At 34.7% G+C, this 23,868-nt stretch overlaps 2 protein-coding genes across 2 annotated transcripts; one reads left to right on the forward strand and one right to left on the reverse strand.

The window, feature by feature from the left end:
* Positions 1-3,503: 3,503 nt before the first annotated feature.
* Positions 3,504-5,691, forward strand: LOC120067833 (protein IQ-DOMAIN 14-like). The gene is made up of 4 exons (XM_039019425.1): positions 3,504-4,289; positions 4,367-4,606; positions 4,748-5,365; positions 5,471-5,691. The coding sequence occupies exons 1-4, from the start codon at positions 3,828-3,830 to the stop codon at positions 5,489-5,491; spliced, it is 1,341 nt and encodes a 446-aa protein (XP_038875353.1). The 5' UTR covers positions 3,504-3,827; the 3' UTR covers positions 5,492-5,691.
* A 4,810-nt stretch (positions 5,692-10,501) lies between these two features.
* Positions 10,502-15,210, reverse strand: LOC120092683 (serine/threonine-protein phosphatase 5). The gene is made up of 8 exons (XM_039050834.1): positions 14,807-15,210; positions 13,834-13,927; positions 13,699-13,749; positions 13,410-13,583; positions 13,005-13,184; positions 12,658-12,777; positions 11,836-11,969; positions 10,502-11,027 (listed from the first exon to the last, which is right to left on the reverse strand). Exons 1-8 carry the CDS (start codon positions 14,971-14,973, stop codon positions 10,952-10,954), a joined length of 996 nt encoding a protein of 331 aa, XP_038906762.1. The 5' UTR covers positions 14,974-15,210; the 3' UTR covers positions 10,502-10,951.
* Positions 15,211-23,868: the final 8,658 nt, after the last annotated feature.

A 23,868-nucleotide genomic window follows, 5' to 3' on the forward strand; every position in this document is an offset into this window, starting at 1 on the left:
TTTTAGTATGAAATTCAAATTCTTAAAGGCCTACGGTAAAATAAAAATTGAATCAAATTAAGGTTACATCTATTTTTTTTCCACATTTTCTCCCATTTCTGTCTTCTTTTTTTATTTTTTAGTGTTTTTTTTTTTATTTTTGGAGAATTTTTTACTGTAAAATTCAAATTTTTTAAAAGTAAAATAAAAATTGAATCACATTTCTAGCCACGAATGGAGGATCTATTTTTTTAACATAGATTTGTTTTACGGTGAAATTCAAATAGATTTGTTCTCTTTTGTATCCACTAAAATAAAAAACAATAAAAAAATAATAAAAATATGGACTCGTCCACGAGTTTGTTAGCTGACATAAAAATCGTATACCGGTACACGATTTTGCTACCTTATTTTTGTCAATACTTTTTTCCTCCACCTTATTTTTGTAATTTCTTTCTTATATACCCTATATTTGTTATTATTTTAAAAAAATATACTATTCTTGAACTTACCCCATATATTTATGGAGTAGGTTGGAAATTTGAGTCACTTTAAAAAAAATATTGTGTGCTTATTTACATTCATACTTCGCATCTCTTTTATGGTATGCTCATGTAATTACAATAATTAAATAAATTGAATAATTAGATCTTTCCCCCACACCACTAAAATATTGTCCTTTGATATAGTTGCATCGATATATGTGGATCTTTTTCTCCTTTAGTTAACATTGGATATTATTCATACGATAACTATAATTAAAAAAAAAAGGGGTTAAATTGAAAGAAAGACCTGATAAAAAAATCAAAAGTTTCAATAATACTTTTGAACTAAAAAAAAATTTAGAAATACTCTTACAATTAGTTTTGGATAAAAACCATTAGTACTTTATTTTAAAAATACATTTAAATTTTTAAAGGTTTTAATAATACCTCTAAACTTTAAAAAAAGTTAAAAAAAATACTATTATCATTAATATATGGATGGAATCGTAAATACCTCGTTTAAAGAATATCTTTGAAATTTCAAACTTTGTCTCAATACTCTAAAACTTAAAAATAAAATTAAAAAAAAGCCCCTCCTTTAAGTAGTATAGCGATCAATTTATTTAAATTTATCTTGGATTGGAAAAGAACCAATTTTATAAAACAAATTTTATATAGTCACATTGTTTTTCATATATACTCTTTTTTTTTCGTATTTGTCCAATACTTACACCAATTTTCTCATCAACCAAATACAAATTAAAACTTTAAGTTAAAATATAAAATCCCACAAAATCTCACAAAATTCTAAAATTAAAATCTCCACACTTCCAAAATGATAAATAGCCAAATACAAAAAGAACATATTTGGCTATTAACACAACACACTAATCTACTAACATACAACTTTGTTTAAGGTTTCATTATTCTCTTTATTCTTGTTGTAGTCTATACACCTTAACTGAAGAGGACATCTTTTTTCCTTTCTTTTTTGAGATACACAAAGGCCAAATAGTATCAAGAAGTGGAGTAAAAGGGTATATTGAAGAAGAGACCGAAGAAAAAAGAGAAAGAATAGAGAAGTGTTAGGTCAAAGATTAAAGAGGGGGAAGGAGAGGAAATGGAAGAGAAGCTGACGGGTATAGATATACAGTAAATACATTTTAAATTTTGTTTGGAAGATAATATTTTTACAATAAGGTATTAATTTTTTCTATTCATATACAATAGGGTATGTTTGAAACTTTTGAAAGACCATTGGTATTCTTGAAACAAAACACTAGGTTAACCTAATGACGATGATATTTTTGAACGATTTGTAAAAGTTTAAAGACCGTTTTGAAATTTTTGAAAGCTCAGAAGTATTTTTGACATAAAATACAATTTTTTTTTAATATAATTTAGCCTAAAAGAGAAATGTAATACTAATTAGAAAATATTATTCAAATCTAGTAGTTACACGTGAATTGAATATTATTTACACCATATATGATTATGATTTATTATTATTTTTTCTCAAAAAAAAAAAAAAAAAAAAAAAAGACCCAATTGAATGCACCTTTGAGAATGTTGAAAGGTTAGATTAAAATAATCCCAACCTCTAGTATCATGAGAGAGAAGAAAGAGTTGAGACAAAACGGAGAAAGGAATCAAAGGATATATAAAGAACTTAACATTCTTCAACCGACAAATCTTTCTTTCACATGCAATCAAATATTTGCGTTATGGGCCCATTAATTGAGACCTCCATTTGAACTAGCAAGCCTTCATGAGTCCACATTTTCCCCTAATCCCTGTTTTTTCTACCCTAAAATCAAACATGATAGGCATGTTAGATCCTAAACTCGTCTATGATAATATATTCTCTTTCGAGCAATAGTTTAAGATAACGACTCTCTCTAAACTCGTACAGTTTTATGATATCATATCGTCTACAAGTTTTAGGTCTAAGCTCATATACGTAATTCATTTGAAAATTTTCATACCAATCGAGATTTTGGTCTTATTTATATACTATAAATCTTCCTTGCTTTAATAAATGTAGTTGAAATAATTTAAACTTTTGTTTACTGTATATGTTTCGAAAGTCTTACCATGTTGGCTAGATAAAGGAGAACTCTATGAAATATAAGTGAAAACAATTATTTCTATTAGTATGAAGTGTTTTGAATGAAATCCAAAGCAAAGTTTCGAGGCGGTCCCGAAGCAGACATTACCAAAAGGGAAAGGGTTTAAAAGGGTCCAAAAATCAGACATTGAGCTCAAAAACCATTGAGAAATGTGATTTGGAAGGAAAAGTGATTTAAGGAATTATGAAGTTAGCTAAATAAAGAAGAGAAGAGGATGGAATTTGAGTGGTTGAGTTCAATTTAGAAATGGTTTAGATTGGAAAGAAGTGAAGAATAAGATAAGATAGGGAGAAATGGGAGAGGAAATGGAGACAAAATCTAAAACAGTGTTTCCAAGAATAAAAACACTTGAATAAGTGAACAACCCATGTGAGTGACAGGATAAAAAATAAAAAATTAACCACTTTCATGGCCATGGGAAGCATTTTCTGCCACATCACATTGTTCCATCTTCTACCAAACACGAGTCTTTGTATTTTAATGTCCTTTGCTTTACTTTGGGATCTATAGCTCCCAACAAAAGCCTGAGTGCATGTACTCCCATAGTCATACCCAATACGGACCCCACAAATTATTTGGAACGAATGTGGTAATATATGAGTCCTAATTTTCATTTTTGATCATCACCCCACGTTGTTTCAGGTATTTAGAGAATTTAAGAGATTTGATTACGTCGATGAAATTATGGTTGAATGGACATTTCTCGAGATAGAAATGGTTGGAATAAGAATGAAAAATCTTGATTTTGTGAATCCAATTTCCCAAATTGGATCAAAAAAGACAACTCTCACATGCTTAATATTTTTTTTTCACTTGTTAACTTAAGCTTCTTGCTTTTAGTTTTACCCCTTTTTCCCATGTGGTCAATTGTACAACCCACAAGGCCACAATACAATTCATTAACTCTGCAACTGCTGTTATAAGGACAATTTGGAGAAGTTAAGATTCATTTAATTACTAAGAAGCCTCTTGTTCAATTTATCTTCCATGGAGTTTTTCCTCTCATTGTTTCTTTCCCCTCAAGCATACACCAAATCCATGTCATCCCATAGTAAAAAAGGAAGTTGAAGAAGGCAAAGAGACAATGAAATTGTAATATAATATAAGGTTGTTTGGCAGAAGGGGGAAAACAGACTATTTTTCTTCTTATTAAGGAGCTGTTCTTCAAGAGAGATCTATAAATGGTTTATTAATTGCTTGTTTCTTTTATGTTTGAGATTACTTGAGAGAGAAAATGGGAAAGACGAGCAAATGGCTGAGGAACTTTCTGACAGGAAAGAAAGACAAAGAGAAGGAAAAATGCCCAAGTAATCAGATTTTTTCGACTACTTCCGAGTATCCGGCCACCCCGATATCAATCCGACACAATCCTAAGGAGAAAAAACGATGGAGTTTCCGAAGACCGTCGGCTGCAGCGGCGGTGTTGGTGTCGTCAAGAGACTCATTCCCATTCCCTCTTGAGATGGTTAGCACATCAATGCCTGTGGCACAGGCTGCAATGGATGTAGATTATGAGGAGAATAAGAAGCAAGACTTGGCCATGGTGGTGGCAAAAGCTGAGGTTGCTGATGCTGCTGTGGCTGCTGCACAGGCTGCAGCTACTGCAATTCGGCTAACTGAAGTTGCCTATGTGAAAGCTACTGAATTTGAGGAGGCTGCTGCCATCAAGATTCAATCAGTCTTCCGGTCTTATTTGGTAAATTTTCCTTATTTTGTTTTGGATATGCAAATTGTGTTACCATTTTACCATTCTCTTTGATGATCATGTTGTAGGCAAGAAAAGCACTCCGGGCATTGAGAGGATTGGTGAAGTTGCAAGCACTGGCTAGGGGTCATCTCGTTAGAAAACAGGCTAAAGCTACTCTCCGGTGTATGCAAGCATTGATCATAGTGCAGGCTCGAGCTCGTGCACAAAGGATCAGGATGATTGAAGTGACAAATAATCTTTCATATCAACGACAACCGTTTCTCGTTGAATCATTTAATGAAGATCATTTTGGTTATGCCAATCATGTAACAATCATTTTCTTCTGCCTAAACTTTCCCTATTTTGGATCTTTTCATTTGAAACCTGCAAAGCTTAACTGTGAAGTTGCTTGAAACATCAGTAAAGTAGGAACTTCAACAGATCAATTTCCAATGTTGTGATTGTAGGTTGCTGAGGAAAATATTAAGATTGTGGAGATGGATCATGGAGAATACAAACGAGGCTCTAAGAACAGGACAAACTATGAACATGTCTTTGCCACACATCATTCACACCATGTCTCACAACCACCATCTGCTCTAACCGACATCGACGCACGAGGTTGCAGCCGCCATTTCGAGGACTATTCCATCAGCACTGTACAAAGCAGCCCTCAAGATTACTTGGCCAAGTCTAAACCTGACCCCACAAAAAGTAGTCCTATTGGTTTTCCCACATCAGAATGTATGCAATCTCTGTCCTTTGAATATCCAATGTTCCCAAGTTACATGGCCAATACAGAATCTTCAAGAGCGAAAGCTCGGTCGCAGAGTGCGCCTAAGGCAAGGCCTGAATCATTCGAGAGGCAGTCAAGCAGAAGGAAGGCATCAACTGAAGCAAAGAACATCTTGAAGGCCGTGCAGATACAGCGATCGTCTTCTCTCCTAGGTTGCGCCGCTCAAGACTTGCAGTATCCATTGTTGATGAAGCTTGACAAATCAACAAGTTCGCTCAATAATAGTGAATGTGGTTCCACAAGTACACTGCTCACAAATACAAACTACAGATCTCTTGTTACATGTGAAGTAAGTTTTCAACTTCCTTTAAATCCAAACTAATGAAAGTTCATGATTATAATCAATTTCTGATGGGGATGTTTTGTTTTATTGTTTTGTTTCCTCTGGTTATAGGGCAATGGAAACAGGTACTAAAGAAATTCTACAGCAACTAAATAGTATAAGTAAATGTTAGGAATCACTTTCTATGATCTTTTGTTAACTTATTTAGTGTTATTGTAAAGAAACTGCAGCAGTCTGAGTTATGTCCTTCACACTTTGTAGTTCAAATTATTTCATGTTTAGATTAATGTTTAAAGAAATGAGGAGCCTGCCATTATCAGTAATCACTCTATTATTGCAATGATTGCCAAGTTTAGAATCCAAGGACAAGGGGAAAAAAAAATATTGGTAAGAACTGTCTGCAATGTGGAAAATAACAATTTTTTTTAGTCTAAAATATTGTGCTTTGAATTCCACTTATGAAGTTGATCTAAAAGACTGCAAAGACTTTCCAAATGCTATTTTGAAAATTTGCTTGCAAAATCACTTTGAACACGTTCATAATTTTGAAAAGAAACATGAACTTCCATTGTTTTCAGAATTGGGTCGTCTACAAAAACAAAGAAAAGAACATTAGGAGAAAACAAATAAAGTCATCATACAAAGCACCTGGTAATAATTTTAGTAAATAGCAACAATCATGTTTGTTTTATTCTAGTTTCCTTTGATGAAGGAAACCTATTCTAGTTGTCACTTGTCAGAAGGTATTTCATACCATACCATTTTTGGCTTTCATTTTGCATTCAATGAATTTAAATAAAGAAACCCTTAATAACAATAAGATTAAATTAGAAAGTTAGCCCCTAACCTTTCATATTTAAGTCGTAACCTTTCATATTTAAGTGAGTAGGTCAGTGAACTTAGTTATCATCTAATAGGTTTCTAAGTTCTGAAAAGGTCAAATACACCCCTTAGTTTTTAATTTTGTGTTTAATAAATGTTGGGAATGTCCTAAAACTCGCCGTTCATAAATGTTGACAACATATTCTATTTATCAATAAAAGTATTATTGAGTTTTTATTGATATTGCATTCTTTTATAAAAATCCAATAAACAAATCCATGGCTATAATATGAATACTTTTAACTTTATGTGGAGATATAAAAGTGGATCAAGTTTTAGTATATAGCCAAAATGATCTATAAGTATATGGATGAGATTGGGTAACTCATCCTGGTGACACTATTGGATGTGGCCCACTTTATATGCTGATACAGATGATGTGATTCCAAAATCATTTATGTGGAGACATGCGAGTGGGGACATCCTAGGCAATGAGCTTGCATAAGACCATACCTCGAAATAGTCACTTTTTCTTTATAACGATCGTTTACTGTTAAAACTGGCTATTTCAAATTCGATGACCTAGGGTAACTCGATTTTAATCCTGATCAGCTAACTATGAACTCCTGTTTATTCGGAATTATCCTTTGATCTACATAGGTGAGAGTAGTCCAACAGCACTGCTCAATAAGCCCCCCACTTTAGGGATAAGACCAAATAGATAGCTGGAGACATAGTTTTGTAAGATGGAATTTATTCCTATTCGACTTAGGGTTAACAGATAGGTTGTTCTCTTAAGTACTGATTCCTGGTCTTCAACAACGGGGTCCCGCCCTTGTCAAAGGAGTAGTGTCCTAAGAAGCCTCAAGAAGTTGAGGAAATGAAAAGAATTCTATATTCATAAGCAGTTGGGAGTCTGATGTACGCTATGTTGTGTACATGTCCTGACATATGCTTTGTAGTTGGAATTGTCAGCAGGTTCCAGTCTAACCCTGGACATAGTCATTGGACTGTTGTTAAGAACATCCTTAAGTGTTTCTGGAGAATGAGGGACTATATACTCGTGTATGGGCCTAAGGATTTGATCCTTACATGATACACTGATTCTTATTTTCAGACTGATGTAGATTTAAGGAATCTACTTTAGGATCAATTTTAACTCTCAACGAAGGAGCTATAGCGTGGAGAAGCATCAAACAGAGTTGTATCACTGACTTCACAATGGAAGCTGAATATGTAGCTGCATGCGAAGCAGCTAAAGAAGCAGTTTGGCTATGCAAGTTCCTGACAAATTTGGAAGTAGTTCCAAATATGTATCTGTCCATCACTCTGTATTGCGACAACAGTGGAATAGTTGCCAATTCAAAGGAACCGAGAAGCCACAAACATGAAAAACACATCGAAAGAAAGTACCATCTCATTAGGGAGATAGTACACTAAGGAGACATGATAGTCACGAAGATAGTCTCAGAAGATAACCTTGTTGATCCATTTATGAAAACCCTCTCTGTTAAAGTGTTCAAAGGCCACCTGGTCGGACTAGGACTACGAACTTCATAATCTAGGGCAAGTGAGAGAATATCGAGGGTATATAGATGCCCTAGTTTATTGTATTTTTCTCTCTATTTTCTCAACATGTAAACATTATATATTGATATATATTTGTATCTCACTGGAGTGTTAGTCCAAGCGAGAGATTGTTGGGAATGACCTAAAACTCGTAGTTCGTAAATCTTGACAACATATTCTATTTACCAATAAAAGTATTATTGAGTTTTTATGGATATTGCATTCTGTTATTAATATCCAGTAAACAAATCCATGACTATAATATGAATACTTTAACTTTATGCGGAGACATCAAAGTGAATCAAGTTTTAGTATATAGCCAAAATGGTCTATAAGTATATGGATGAGATTTGGTACTTCATCCTGGTGACACTATTGGATGCAACCCACTTTGTATATTGATACTAATGATGTGATCCCAAAATCATTCATATGGGACATGCAAGTGGGGTCATCCTAGGCAATGAGTTTGCATAGAAACAGACCTCGAAATAGTCACTTTTTCTTTATAACGACCGTTTACTGTTAAAACTGACTATTTCAAATTCGATGACCTAGGGTAACTCGATCTTAATCCTGATCAACTAACTATGAACTCCTGTTTATTCGGGATTATCCTTTGATCTACATAGGTGAGAGTAGTCCAACAACACTACTCAATAAGTCTCCCACTCTGGGAATAAGACCAATAGATAGCTGGGGATATAGTTTTGTAAGATGGAATTCACTCCTACTCGGGTTAGGGTTAATAGATAGATTATTCTCTTAAGTACTGATTCCTAGTCTTCAACAACGGGCCCCGCCCTCTCATCATCGAGAGGCACATGGTTTATTAGTTGGACTATAAACCGAATTGTTCAATAGAGGATTAGTGGGAGTTTAAGGAGCAAGATGTATTTATAGGGGTAAAATGGTAATTTTGACCTAACTGTAAATAAGAACAACCTGTGAATGATTGACTTACTGATTATGGTTAAAGTAGACAGAAATATATCTATAGTGAGGAGAGTGCAACTATCGACCTATAGTGATGTGTCTTAGTAGTTACAAATAATGATTAATTTGATCTAAAGAGTTTAGCCAATTAATCTCAAATCGTTGGAGCTCATGATCTGTAGGTTCATAAGATCTCTCTACTAACTCGTAAATTATATCTTGGATTAGTGACTTGAGCAGATTTGCAATGTTCAAATTCGAAATTAGGGTTTTGAATTTGAAGTGTCCAAATTCAATTAGGGTTTTGATTAATTGTATTTGATACAATTAAAACATTTAATTTTGTTGAAATTAAACGAAATTGGAGAGTTCAAAAATATTTAAATAGATAAAGTGAAATATAATATTTAATATTTGATATTAAATTAAATTAATTAAATTAGTTTAATTAATTATCCAATTTAATGAAATTTGATTTAAAATTTGTGTTCAAAATTTGCCAATTTGATTAATTGAAATTTTGGATTTTCTGAAATTTTAAAATTATAAAAACTTAATTTAAAAATCAAATTTTGAAAAATCAATTTTAACTAAGTTTTATTTAATCAAATTTTAGTTTAAAAAAAATGGATTAAAGATTAGAAAGTGGGAAAATCCAATTTTTGATTTTTCCACCTACTAATCCACCGCATGCATGGAAATTGAAGTGGCATCGACTTTGCATCCTGAAGTGCATGGTCCTGCACAATAAATTGAAGATTTTGACTTCAATTTGAGCTTCATGCATGCTAAAATTGTTGCAAAAATTCTGTTATTTTTCTGCTCTCATAAACTCTCTCTTCTCAACCTGATTCATCTCAATTAAGTGTTTCCACCACACAATCCAAGGCTGAGGATAGTAGAGAAAATCCTTTTGGGAGTCTACTGAAAGATTGAAGAACAAATTTGCATAATCCAGCTGGAATTTGAAGGGTTTTCATCAAAGGTAATATGTTCATGAAACCCTCTTTTGAAGATTGTTTTATTACATGTTTTTAAACTCAAATTAAGTGTAATTAGAGTGTTTATTGATTTTGATTTCTTCCACTACTTGTTAGTTTACTCTAGCAATAAATCCATTATATGTTCAACATTTTGTAAGCTAATATATCAATTAGACATAAAATAAAATTTGTCATCTAATTAGACACTAAAATTTTCATTTGGTATCCAATAGCTTCGTAAATTTTTAAAATGGTTGAATAGGTCATCGATACAAATGTCAAATTTCAATGACCTATTAAATAGAAAATAAATAATTTTAACACTTTTTAGAGTCCAATAACTTATTAGACAATGAAAGTTCAAAAATCTATAAGATTCTTTTTAAATTTCAAATACTCATTTGACATAAACCTAAAAGTTCAGAGATTAATCTTGTAATTTAATATAACAATTAGGTTAATACAAAATTAAACCGTTTGACAAGAAACAAAGAGTAGATCTTCTCAAAGATTAAGAAATCGAGACAAATTTGTCTATGCTTATTACAGCTTTGACATACTCTCAAGGCTGTTCTTTTGGTTATCTCGAAAGAGGTTTTCCCAAATAGTATTTTCCTTTTAATTCTTGATGAGAAGTCTCGCAGGTTGGATTTGTTGTCTGCTTTCTTTGTTCTTGTATTTTTCTTTTTCTTTTTTTTTAAAAAAAAGGGGCAAGTATTGGGCATTAATATGCCTCGTCTTCACCAAAGGGGGTTCAACTTCATTCTTTTGTTAATGGATAAGATGATGCAGTTCAAAGAGAATAGCCATTGACAAACTGCAAACAATGTTCTAAAGAAACAAAACCACACCATGTATAATAAATGGGCAACGATGATCTATCTTAAGCAGTCAAAAAACAGCGATCCATTCCATTTTACAAAACTACAGACCAAAAAAAACTGTCTTCTTGAGATATAAATTTAACACAAAACCTGATGAAATCTAAGATAAGCTTAAAGAATTAAAGCACTCAGCGACACTACTAAACAAGAAAGCAATCGTACAACAGAAAGAATCTCCATGGTCTGAAAAAACCAAAGCATGTCTCAGTTTTCAAACTTTGCAGAGTTCAAATCTGTGTGGGGATGGTATGAATGTGAAATACTTGCAAACCTTTTGGAAAGGGCCTTCTAAACTCAGAGTGATGGAAGATGTACGAAGCTTTGTCATTAATGCGATCTTTGGAAAAAAAATGACAATATCATGAAAAGTTCGAACCTAATTCTGGCTGCTGCTGGGTCTAAGTGCTTAGCAGCTTTTCTTTAAATATGCGCGGCAGTAATTCATGGGCAGTGATATCCAGAACCTCAGGATCCCTGAAAATGATCAAAGTCAGAAAGTACGAAAACAAGACATGGATATCTATGACCAAGGATACAGATCTAAAGTTTACATGAATGTTGATATTATAGTCTATGGGTGAGAAAATTCAACACACTCAAGGAAATAGGGATTGAATCCTAAAAGTATTGTTCAAAACTTAGCATTCATATATAGTCTATGGATGAAAAAATATTAGGTTCCATTTGGAAAATTGTAATATGAATGATATAATTCTTATGAAAGTAAAAATGAACGTGATATTACTTGAAACTAAAAAAACCTAAGAATGTTCAATAATTCTTCTCTAGCATTTCACTTTCTTGGAGATGTTTGCTAGGGCGTACGATATCTAAATTTACAATATAACTTTTTTTTTAGCAAGATATGATGAAAAACCATAAAAGTAGTTAATTAACTCGAGGGACAAAGGACGACAGCTAAATCGTGGACAAAAACTGATTCATGTCCACGAAGATCATTCTGAAATTAGTTTTATTATTGAACTATTGGGGAGTATTCTAGTTCCCCATTTCCCGGTATGCCTACAACACCAAAGTTTGCCGTAAAACATGAGTAACAAAACCTCCAAAGTTAATAAGAAGTGACAGACTGCAACCACAGAAATCAAAACACATGAAAAGCACATGAAAATCGGGGAAACTTTCCATATCAAACAAAATTATGCAATCCAGGCAAGCAGAAATGATTCTGTTCCTTAATGGCAGTTTTGCATAGAATAATTGCAATTATATGCAGATAAAACACTGAAGTGTAACAGCAGACAGAGAGAGAGAGAGAGACCGGCACAATGGTCGTCCCAGTTCACTAGAACTAGGAACAAACCATAGCTTTCTTAAGGAAGGTGTTTCAAGCTGAACGAAGAAACCATCATACTGTCCATGCTTCCATTTTCTTGAACCTTGACCCTTCCAGACCTGCAAACAGTATTTATTATTAGAATCACAATTAAATGTTAGAAATACCATTAGGGATAATTGTGAGGAATGCTAATAGGATGGTAAAAGGCATATTATTAATTAGGCGAAGGAGTAGATTAAAACAAGTGAGAGGGGATGAAAGTGGGCAAGAGTATAGTTGGTCTCGATTTGAGTGAGCTCTAAAGGGGACAGTTTTTATCTTTCAATATCATTTCAGTACTTTGGATTCTATCACTAAACACTGTTACTCGGGAGTCTTCTGGTTTGAACAAGAACTATAGCCTCTACCAAGGAGAAAAGGAGTGATATGAAAGTCCACAGACAAGATATGAAATATGAATTGGTAACATAGGCTGATAGATTATCAAGATACCACCATGAAAAGAAAAGGAAAAGATTCAGAGGGTTAAGGAAAAGATTAGAAGAGATTTCAAGAATATTCAAAGGAAAGAAAAGAAACCACCAAAGATTTCTCGATGAAAATAGTAAGTCTACTCGTTCAATTAATCTCACACGAAATAAATGGTAGAGTTGTTATTTGTTAAATATGAGCTGATTCTGTGGCCTAACCAACCAAGTAAACTAAGTGAATTATTAGAATATATTTTATCATGACAACAGAAAAATAGAGTCTCATGGGTATACCATATTATGGCAATGTAGAAACAAAGGCATTCAACCTCACCTGTGGGTAAGATATCAAGCTTTTGGGAGTTACTAAGCATGCTGCTTGAGAGACTGAATCCTCGGCATATTTTCTCAAAAATTGATAGCAATCACCATGCGTGTGGGGTGATTCAAATGCCTACATAGCACAAAAGACAGAAGTAGTTGGTATAGAATGGTTAAAGTACTTGTATTTCTTCTAGTAACCAAATAGACAATTTAGACTCAACATTAGAGTTTCGAGAATAATAGGCATGAAAAGAGAAAACCCTTTTATTAACTTAATGTAATCAAAGCAAGAAACAGAACAAAAAGCAATATATAACTATAAATGGAATGAAGAAGCAATTAGTAGATGGTTAACACCTTATCGATGTTTACGATTGGAGCATATTTTTCAGTATCCGTCTTTTCCTTATCGAGTAGATAGTACACTTTGGCGTCCACATTAGAAGTTTCATGCCATGATCTCACAGCATCCTCCATAGTCTCAACAAGAAAAGAAAATATGTCTTTCCAGCATTCTTCAGAGCCATATTTTTCAGACTGCATATAGAAAGACACTGATTCTAATGAACGCTTCAGGATGGAAAAAAAAAAAAAAAAACAGCTAATTTCAGTGGCCGGTGAGCACCCTTGAAAGAAAAGGTATATCCCTACGTCATCAGCAAATTCACTGCTGAAGCATGGAAACCAGATATTTTCATAACCTAGCAGATATTTTTAGTATATACTGTGAAAATGAGCATCAGTTACATGAATGCAGCTCACCAGTTCAGATTTCAGCTTATCCAAGTGCTTTGTCATATCTATATTTGATCTCTTTTTCTCCACTTCTTGAGCCCTCTTTTTATCTTTCACCAATTGCGAAACCCTTTTAATTTTTCTGGAGACTTCTGCACTTTGTGGATTATACTGCAAGGCCGTTTGAAATGCAGACAAGGCCTATAACAAGAAAATTTGAACTGTCAGAAAAATTCAGCAGTAATTGCAACGATCATACATCATCATTGACAGGACCATTGCTAAGGAAGAAAAAGGAAGGAAGCATTCCACGTACATCATCATATTTTTCCATTGCTTCCAATATGCATCCCTTTCTGAAATATCCCTGTTGCACATCAAAAGTACAAAGTTAAACGAAAGGGACCGAAAAGGATCTGGCTCAAACAATACAAGGAATCGAATTTGTTACCTTTTCCCACTGTGGACTCAATTTAATTGTCATCTCAGCATCCGCAAGTGCTTTGTTAAGCTTAACTAGATGCAGAAATGCAGCAGCACGGTTGCTGGGAAACCAAAAATACATCAGCTCAATTTATACTTCTTACAAGCACATGGCATGAAGTACGATGATTGCAAAACTATCCATTGTCTGATGTTCACAACATCAAGTTTTTAGGTTCTAAACAAAGTCTTGAGATCTAACATTCTGTGCTGTCAGCCAATGATCTAGATTAAGTAAATAACAAGTGTAAACACCAGAACAAACTTATTTTTGAATCAGTTGGAAACATTTTTAGTTTGGTAGTGAGCCAACCTAATAGCTAATGGTAGGATGTATTAAAGTGGCACCTAAATGGCAGTATAATTGAGAGAGTGGGAGAAACTTCAATCCTTCCTTAATTTTCTTTGTAATTTCAGTATGATTACCATCGACTATGAGTTTCTTGTAATTCCTGCAATTGAAAATGAAGATGCTGCAGATTGAACAGTTGATGTTGGCCTATGTTATCCACAAGTGTGCAACTTTCTTCTACTTAAAAATTAATCTGTCTTGAATTGAATGGAATCTCTTCATTTGACATCCATGACTGTCCAAGTCAACTTGCACACACTTAAATTATTCTCCCGGGAACACAACCACCTAACCTCAAATCTTAGGCAGGTGGCTACCATGACTTGTACCCATTGGCCCTTATAGCATGCTAGGCCAACCCATTATGTATATAGTCTAATGTTGTCAATGAGATACTGGGAGATCAACATTTGAGTTCTTAATTAAGACAACATCCTTAGATCAGAAGAAATATTGTATTCACATCCAATCCCAGTAGTCAGAATCAACAGAATAGTGCCAAAACAAAACCCCTTAAGAATAACATTCTGATTAATTATGCAAACTGTATCAAGCAAGCAAAAAAAGAAAAAGGAAAGAGGGAATATACCTATATAGAGCATGATTCGAAGGGTCTAATTTGATAGCTTGGGTGTAAAGTGCAGCAGCTTTGAGATAGTTCCCAGCTTTAAAAAACTCATTGCCTTTGTCTTTCAGCGACGGTTCCGGTCCTCCCCCACTGTTACCTGTAGCTGATCCTGTCTCTGCTTCCGCCATTGTTACTCAGTATTCAAATTTGCGTCCACAGAAATCGGTGGCGCAAACAGAAACTACAGAAAAAGAAAGAGAAATCAACTCGCCGGAAGGGCAGATTCCTTGGGGCGTCGTTTTCTTTCTTCCAAATCCGAAATTTCAAGTTTTTCTTTTTTTCTTCCTTTTTTTTTCGTGAACTGAAGAAAGCGTAGAAACTAAACACGGACAGCTTCAAGAGGAAGAGGAATAAAGCTGGGATTTTTGTTTTCACAAATCTACTCTTTTATATTTCAAATGTTTAATTCATGTTTAATTCAATCGAAAAATACTTTTTTGTTTTTTTCCACCCATTGCTGAGATCGAACCTTCGATCTCTATGGAGAGAGCATATGAATTAATAAGTTCATTTTTTTTTTCACAAATGTATTGTAATTAAAGTGTAGGGTGGGAGATTCAAACTTTTGATCTCAAAGTCAATAGTCCGAACGCTATGTCAGTTGAGCTATGCTCCTATTGGCTTACTAGGCTCATTTTTACAAAGAAAAAAAAAATACAATTTTGATCCCTAATTTTAGGTCTAGCTTCTATTTAGTACTTAAGTTTTAGGTCTACTTTTCATTTGATTTCTAAGTGTCTGTCCATGAATTTAAGGAAAAGAGTCGGTAAGGATTGATTTAAACAAACTTCAAACTTCTCTAAAGAAGTTATGGGTACAACTGAAATCAAACTCATAGTTCAAAATATTGAGGATATGACTATTCAACAACAAAACAATCCACCTAGTAAGTCAATGAGCTGACGTGAAGCGTTCCATTTGAGATCTGAGGAAGGCTTCAAGAAATATTTGTGGTTTAAAGTTTGTTATCCTTCTCACAACAGGATTGCTAATGCTTAATTCGGTTTATTATTTGATTTATCATTCATTATCTGTGTATACATTTGGTCTGCCTCCCATTATTTAAAGCGTGGAGAAAGCAGAGCATTCTTGATCAATAATACTACAAGAAGAGAAAAATTATCAAGTTGTCTTTCTTCTTTTCATCTCTAAATATCAAGTTGGTATGAGAGCCTCTATCGATCACTACATGTTCATTTCTAGTTGTCTACTCCATCTCCCATTGTTGCCTCTGGAAACATGTCTAGTCTTCCCTTGCACCAGTTGTTAAACCAAATCATCTCTATCAAAATAGATAGAGTGAACTTTCTTCTTTGCTAAAATTTAGTGTGGCCCATTCTTTGTAGCTACATGCTAGAGGGCAACTTGATAGGAGAAAAACCTTGCCCTAGCAAAATCCTCAGCAAGGTGTCGAACAGTGGCCTAAGTCCAGATATGGTCTCAAGCTCGAGCGTAGTGACAAGAGGAAGTTTCAAATCTAGCTTACAAAGCTTGGGTTGCTATGGATTAACTCATTTTGGATTGGATGTAAAATTCCATGTCTCAAGAAATTGTGATGCAAATGATGGGTTTTGAAACTTTGAGAGATCTATGGAATGACGTTTAAGAGTTGCTTGGAGTATAATCTAAGGTATAGATAAACTGTTTGAAGCATCTCTTTTAACATACTTGAAAATGTTTGTAAAAATGAATGATTATTTCACTCTTATAAAAAGATATTTTGATGTTTTTGCGCTTGTTGTTAGTCCTATTCTTGTTAGCGATCTTGTGTCACAGGTAGGGTTGGCAACGAGGCCAAGGCAAGGTGGGGAAAGGTTCCCTGTCCTCGTCCTTGATGGGGGAATTTACCCTTATCCTCGCCCATGTCCTCGCCATTTGAAGGCAAGGACGGGGGCAGGGATTCCTCATCGGGGAAAAGGGTCCCCACAGGGACTCATTCCCCGTTTCCTCTTTTGTTTCTCCATGAGGACCTTTTTTTTTAAAAAAAAAAAAAAAAAAAAAAATTTTTTTTACTAAAATTCTCTTTGGTTTGGGCTTGGACACTTTAGTCGAGCTTAGATTTAGCTAAATTAAAAACTAGGCTAAATGTAAAAAGTTAAATACCTAATATATATATATATAGAGAGAGAGAGAGAGAAAAAATAGATTCCTCGCCCCGACCCGACCCCGCGAGGAAATTTATCAACCCTAGTCACAAGTAATCTCTGGGTCAGATGAAGAGTATAATCTAGTAGTGATATCAATTCAAGGATTTTGGACTGATATTTAATCATGTTTACCCTCATATGAGTGTTGGTTGGAGCATAACTCATGATGGAATCAAATTTGTCCAATTTATCTCTCCTTGCCAATTTTCCCTTGTAAACATGGTACAAGGCGATTTGCAGTCTGGTTTGAGTTTGAACCAAAATTAGAAACATCAAGAAAATTAGAATTCCAATTCCAAAACCAAAGAAAACTGGAATTGAGGCAAAGGACAATGGAACAATGCCTCTACCAGTTCACAATCCTCTCACATGGCTTTTTCTGTTAATATAAACATGACTACTTTATTGCACAATAAGCTTGACCATCCCTCTGTCAGAATACTTGCAAGTTATTAACAGTGTAATTTGAGAGTTGATGTTAATAAAAGTTTTGCTTTTTGTGAGGCTTGTCAGTTTGGCAAAGCTCACAATTCACCTAATTCAAACCCAGTATCTCATGCTTTTTTTTTCTCTTCTGACTTAATTCATATGGATCTCTGGGGATTGACCTAGCTTCTTGTGAATGCTAAGTCATCCATGTCAATCTAACAAGTTCAAATTTCACAGTGAGAGGTGTGTTTTTCTTGGCTCTTCACTACAATAGGGGCGTGTTGTATGATGAAATTTGGCTGCATAGTTATTTCATGCCATGTAATGTTTAATGAGCTTCTGCTCCCATTTAATGGATGGGTTTTGATGAATTAAAAGCACAACAAGCCTCAGCGCAAGATATTGATCTCAACCCGTCAATTTTAACCTAGTTTGATCCCCTTTCATCCCGTTCAGCCACCTCTCCACTACCCCTGTTCAACTTCTTGATGAACCAAATATCCAGTTTATCATCTCAGCCCAAATTTTTTCTGGGTTCGTCCAGTCCATCATCATCTCCTACGCCCAAGCTCGCACCCGCACCTCAACCCAACCTAAGTCCATGTAACGCCCCAGGCCCAGGATTTAGACTAGGATTCGACTCCTGATGGCCCCGACATTCCCCGACATTCCCCTGCGACCTGGCTACTTCATCCTCGCTTGCCTTTGTTGTGCACCTTGTTGGTATAGGTAGTGATTTTCAATTCCTTTAAGCCATTCTTAACCATACTTTCTTGTGCTCAGGATCCCTCTTATTCAGATGTGATATCAGTTCATTCATGTACCCCTCCTGAACTTAGGTCGTTACATGAGGACATTTGATAAAATTGGGAACTAGAAATTATACTCGGGATATTGTCAACATACCTTTGTGGACGTATGACTGGAATGGTCAGTGTATCTGGTTGGGATTGTCAACGTACCTAAGTATGTCTAGTGGGAATTTTCGACATGTGCACATTCGGTGGGTTGAGTGTGATACTGGAAATTGTTTCCTCAAACTGGAGTATGGATGATTTGTTGCATATTTGGAGGATCATGTGATCATGCCAACTTCGTCTTAGTTACCAACTGAGATAATACATTCTATGGTTGCATATGTTGTGATACAAAAACATTTTAATTCAAACTTACCACTCACTGAGCCTTCCAGCTAATGTTTTCCAAATGTTTTCCTAATCCCTCCCTCCCCCCGGCATAGGTACTAGGAAGAGGATGATGGGTTGTGCTTAGAACCAGTTGACAAAATGATTATGGAAATCATCTTGTCTCGGGATTTGTAATAGGAACGTTCAGACACATTGTACCATTGTAATTTTATACTTATTAAATGATAATGTCTTGTATAAAATATTTCTTAATGAGATAGCTCAACTGTGATTTGTAATGGGAAAACAAGTCTTGTCAGTAGATGTTACAAAAAGGTAATGTTTGTTGCCTTCACGTCTCTTTCCAGGCTTAAGATATAAGCTCGGGAGAAGGCATGGCAAGTTAGTATCAGAGCGGAACCTCTCCCAGTAAGATGTGGTTCGGGGATGAACCAAGCAGAAGCTGGTGAGCATGTAACGACCTGAATTCAGAAGAGTACATGAATGAACCGATATCACATTCGAATGAGAGGGATCATGGGGATATAAAAGTATGGTTAAGAAAGGCTTAAAAGAATTGAAAGTCACTACCTATACTAACAAGGTGCACCTTTCTTTTTACTGGTTCAATCATAAGAACTCCAAAGTTAAGCGTGCTTAGCTTGGAGCAATTCTATGTTGGATGACCTCCTGGGAATTTTTCGGATGCATGTGAGTGAGGACAAAGCATCCTAAAAGAACTTGTGTTGGTTTGTGGGGACAACTTTCACTTTTAAAAAGCATTCAAAGTAAGTGAGGATGTCGTAGCCAGGTCGGGGAGGATGCAGGGAATCTGAGGCCATCAGGGGTCGAATCTGGATTCCAAATCCTGGTCTGAATCCTGAGCCTAGGGCGTTACAGTTAGCTAGCATCTCACAACCACACGTGTCCACCTCTTGCCTATCTATTTTACCAACCCCATCTCTATCTCCCTTTCCCACCTTATTACCTCGTAGCCCTCTGTCCTCACCTACAATTCAGCCTCAAGCACTGGTTGTTAATAACCATCCGATGAATTAATGTAGTAAGGTGTAAATGGGCATTTCTCCTAAGGAAGAATGTTGATGGCAATATTCAACGCCACAAAGCATGTCTAGTGGCTAAGGGTTTCCATCAAAGTAGGGTTGGCAAAAAAAACCCGCAGGGACCCGCCCCGTTTGGGTCGGGGATTCCTCGGTTTGACCGGGGATGAGGTCAAATCGGGAAATTTTTTTGGGGCCCCATCCAGGGACGGGGTGGGGACGGGAACAGTATCCCTGCCTCGACCCCGACCCCGACCCCGAATTTATATATATATATATTATATATTATTATATATATATTTATATATTTAGAATAATATAAACTTATTAATTTTATATATGTTTTATAAAAAGGCCTAAAAATAAAAACTAAAAAGCCCAAAAGCCCAAAAGTCCAAAATTAAAAAAAAAAAAAAAAAAACCCAAATTTTTCTCCTCTCCTCCTTCCTTTTTGCCAAAAATCCCTAAAACTAAATCCCTTTCCCTACCCTTAACAGTTAACCCTACTGTCACTGCTTTATTGCTCATGACTGCTACTACCGCCGGCGCCGAATCCGAGTTCCTCTCCTGTTTGGCCTCTCCTCCTTTCCGACGTTCGACTGCTACTTTCGTTGTTCCTCTTCTACTTCCGAATCCGAGTTCCTCTCCTATGTTCTGAGTTCCATTGAAGACAAATCGCCCACGTCCAGCCTGCGTCCGCCCGCTGCTTCTACTCCATGAAGTGAACGCATAACCAGACCAGCCCGCGTCCGCTCGTTGCTTCCGTTCCGTGAAGTGAACACATAACCAGCCCGCGTCCACCCGCGTTTGCTACTTCCGCTCCTTGAAGACAGATCCAACGCCATGCTGAAGATTGTGAGTGTGAAAACTTGTTTAGGGCAGAGGAATAATATGAAATAATTAATTATTTAGCTATATCCAAAATTTGTTTAGATCCGCTGCTTCCTCTTTTTGTTTTATATATTTTGACTGTTTTGTGTTGTTTTTCTTTTGAAAACAACAGGCTTTGTGTTGTTCTGAGAGGCGAGATCTATCCGTTCAACTTTCAATACTTCAAAGTTCAAGTCGGTGCCGGTAAAAATTTCTTTCGTTCTCTTGTTTGACCGTTTGATATTTTTGAAAAAGTATGCTTGAAATTAGTAACTAATATGTTTGAAAAATATGTTTGTGTATGTTTGATATTTGAATGTTTTGAATTTTAGGCTTGAATATGTTTGAAAAATATGTTTGTGTATGTTTGATATTTGAATGTCTTGAATTTTAGGCTTATGTTTGATATTTGAATGTTTTAAATTTTAGGCTTGAATATGTTTGGAAAATATGTTTGTGTATGTTTGAAATTTGAATTAAAGAGGGGTTTTTAAATTAAATTTTTGGTAGGTTGAAACAATGTCTTCATCACCTTTTACAAATAAAGATTCTCCAAATTCAATTCCAAGTCCAATCCCAGATCCAACCCCAAATTTAACCCTAAATTTAACCCCAAATTTAACTCCATGCTCATCGAATGATGATAATTTGAATGTTGATAATTGTGTTATTCTTGATGAGGATATTGAGAAGGGATCTATAAAAAGAAGATTGACATCGGTTGTTTGGAACTATTTTAAGAAACAAAAAATAAATGGAGTAGACAAGGCGGTTTGTAATTATTGTAAACGAAAATTAAGGGGTGAAATTAAAAATGGAACCAAACATTTGCATGATCATATTAAGATACTCCTATGTAAAGGACAAAAGGACATACGACAATCCCTATTGAATCCTAATAGAGAAAAGAACAATACATTGAGTTTATATAACTTCGATCAGGAAGCTGTAAAAAAAGCATTAGCTAGGATGATAATAAGACATGAATATCCTCTCTCAATAGTTGAGCATGAAGGTTTTAGGGAATTTTGTAATGTCATCCAACCATTATTTAAGATTGTCAAGAAACACAATAAAGAAGAAGATTTTGAAAATTTATGAGACTGAAAAGTTGAAAACCATAGCATTGTTGAATGAGATCAAAGGAAAGATTGCCCTGACAACGGACATGAGGACTTCCAACCACCAAACAAAAGGTTATATGGCTGTCACTGCTCATTTTGTTGATGATAGTTGGGTTTTGCAAAACAAAATAATCAGGTTTATATATGTCCCTTCTCCACACACTTCTGAGATGCTTCATGAAGAAATATGGAATGTCTGTTAGATTGGAATATTGATCGAAAATTGTCATCAGTAACTGTAGATAATTGTAGTACCAATGACTCTATGGTTAATATGCTTGTTGATAGTTTGTGTGAAAACTTAATATTGGATGGGAGTTTATTTCATATGTGGTGTTGTGCTCATATTCTGAACTTGATTGTGAAAGATGGGTTGGTAGTGATAGGAGATGGGATCGAAAGAGTATGTAGTAGTGTGTCTTTTTGGGTGCATACACAAAAGAAGGAGAAATTTGAGGAAGCTACTCGACAGTTGAATGTTTATGATGGTCAAATGTTGAGACTTGATTGTTGTATTAGGTGGAATTCTACCTAATTTATGTTAGCCACTGCATAAAGTACAAAGCTGTTTTTTATCGATTAAAACAACGAGAACCAAAGTACAAGTGTTTGCCTTTGGATCGAGATTGAGTATTAGCAAAAGAGATATGTGAGAAACTGAAAATATTTCATCACGTGACTGAAATATTTTCTGGATCCAAATATCTTACTGCTAATCTTTTTTTTTTCCAAAAATTTGTAAATTGAAATTGACTATTTCTGAGTGGATTAATTCTGGCATTCAAGAGATCAGAGACATGGCTTCAAATATGATGTCAAAGTTTGATAAGTATTGGAAGACAATTCATGGGGTAATGGCCATAGCTGCAGTTTTAGATCCACGTTACAAATTAAAGTTGATTGAGTTTTACTTCCCTAGAATTTATGGAGATAGTTTTTTTTTCTTGAAGTGGAAAGGATTAAAAAAAATTGTTCAAATTTGGAAATAGAATATTAGCTGAAGTATGAAGGTGAAAGTAATGATTATCACGCTAGAAATTTAGATGGAACATCACAAAATATCGAATTTGATGATTTTAATGGTTATGACTTGTTTGTATCAAATTCCAATAATATGAATCAGAAGCAACAGTTTGATGCATATTTGGATGAACAGTATCCAATTTTACAAGAAATTGCAAGAGACATATTAGCCATCCCGTTATCTAGTGTTGCATCAGAGTCTGCTTTTAAGTACCTGTGGTAGAATTGTAAGCCCACATCGTAACAAACTTCATCCAAAGACGATAGAGGCTTTGATGTGCGCTCAAAATTGGATTGCAACTGAAGTTTTGACAGGTTAGTTTGTTTATTTTATTTTACATCTTTCTATCATTTAATATATTAATAAATATTTTCTTTTATTACAAATATTTGACAATGTAAGGTACTAGCACGAGAAAAGAAATGGTTACACATTTAGCAACTATTTTAGAAGATGCAGACGATTCTGATGAAGATGGCGTGGTGACTAAGGTATGATCAAGGATTAACATTATTTCGTGATCTATTTTTTTTTAATGACATTATTTGTTTATTACATTTTAAATGTAGGAATGAATACAACTAAGGATGGGATGATGCCAAGAAAGGTGAAAGATTTGATTGTGAAGTCGTTGAAGAGAGAAGGACGAGTTTTATTGAATTTTAAGTTGTAAAGTTATTTAATGGATTTGTTAGCTTTTAAATTGTCAATTGTGTTTGTTTCATAGAATAGTCTATTGTTTTTTGTTCATTTGTTGTGCATTAGTCAAATTTCAAATAAAATCATTTGAATTAAAAAACGAGGAATTCGATAAACTTATTTAATGCATTTTTTGTGGATTAATCAAATTTCAAATTTTGTTTTTTACTAAACCAAGAAACTAAGGAACTACCAAGAAATTGACAAGTCCCACTAGTACTCTTACGGTCAAGTAAACTACCCACAAAATCCACATCTGAATATCCTACCAAATTAAATTCAACATTTCTAGGATACCATAAGCCTAAATGAATAGTACCAAACAAATATTTAAAAATTATTTTAACGGCATGTAAATGTGATTTCTTAGGACAAAATTGAAATCTAGCACAAAGACATACACTAAACATAATATCGGGTCTATTAGCGGTTAAATAAAGTAAAGATCAAATCATACCTCTATAAGTTTTTATATCCACACACTTATCTTTTTCATCTTTGTCAAGCTTAGTGGATGTGCTCATAGGAGTTTTTGCAATTTT

Source organism: Benincasa hispida, chromosome 12, assembly GCF_009727055.1.
Source record: "Benincasa hispida cultivar B227 chromosome 12, ASM972705v1, whole genome shotgun sequence".
Classification (NCBI taxonomy): Eukaryota; Viridiplantae; Streptophyta; class Magnoliopsida; order Cucurbitales; family Cucurbitaceae; genus Benincasa; species Benincasa hispida.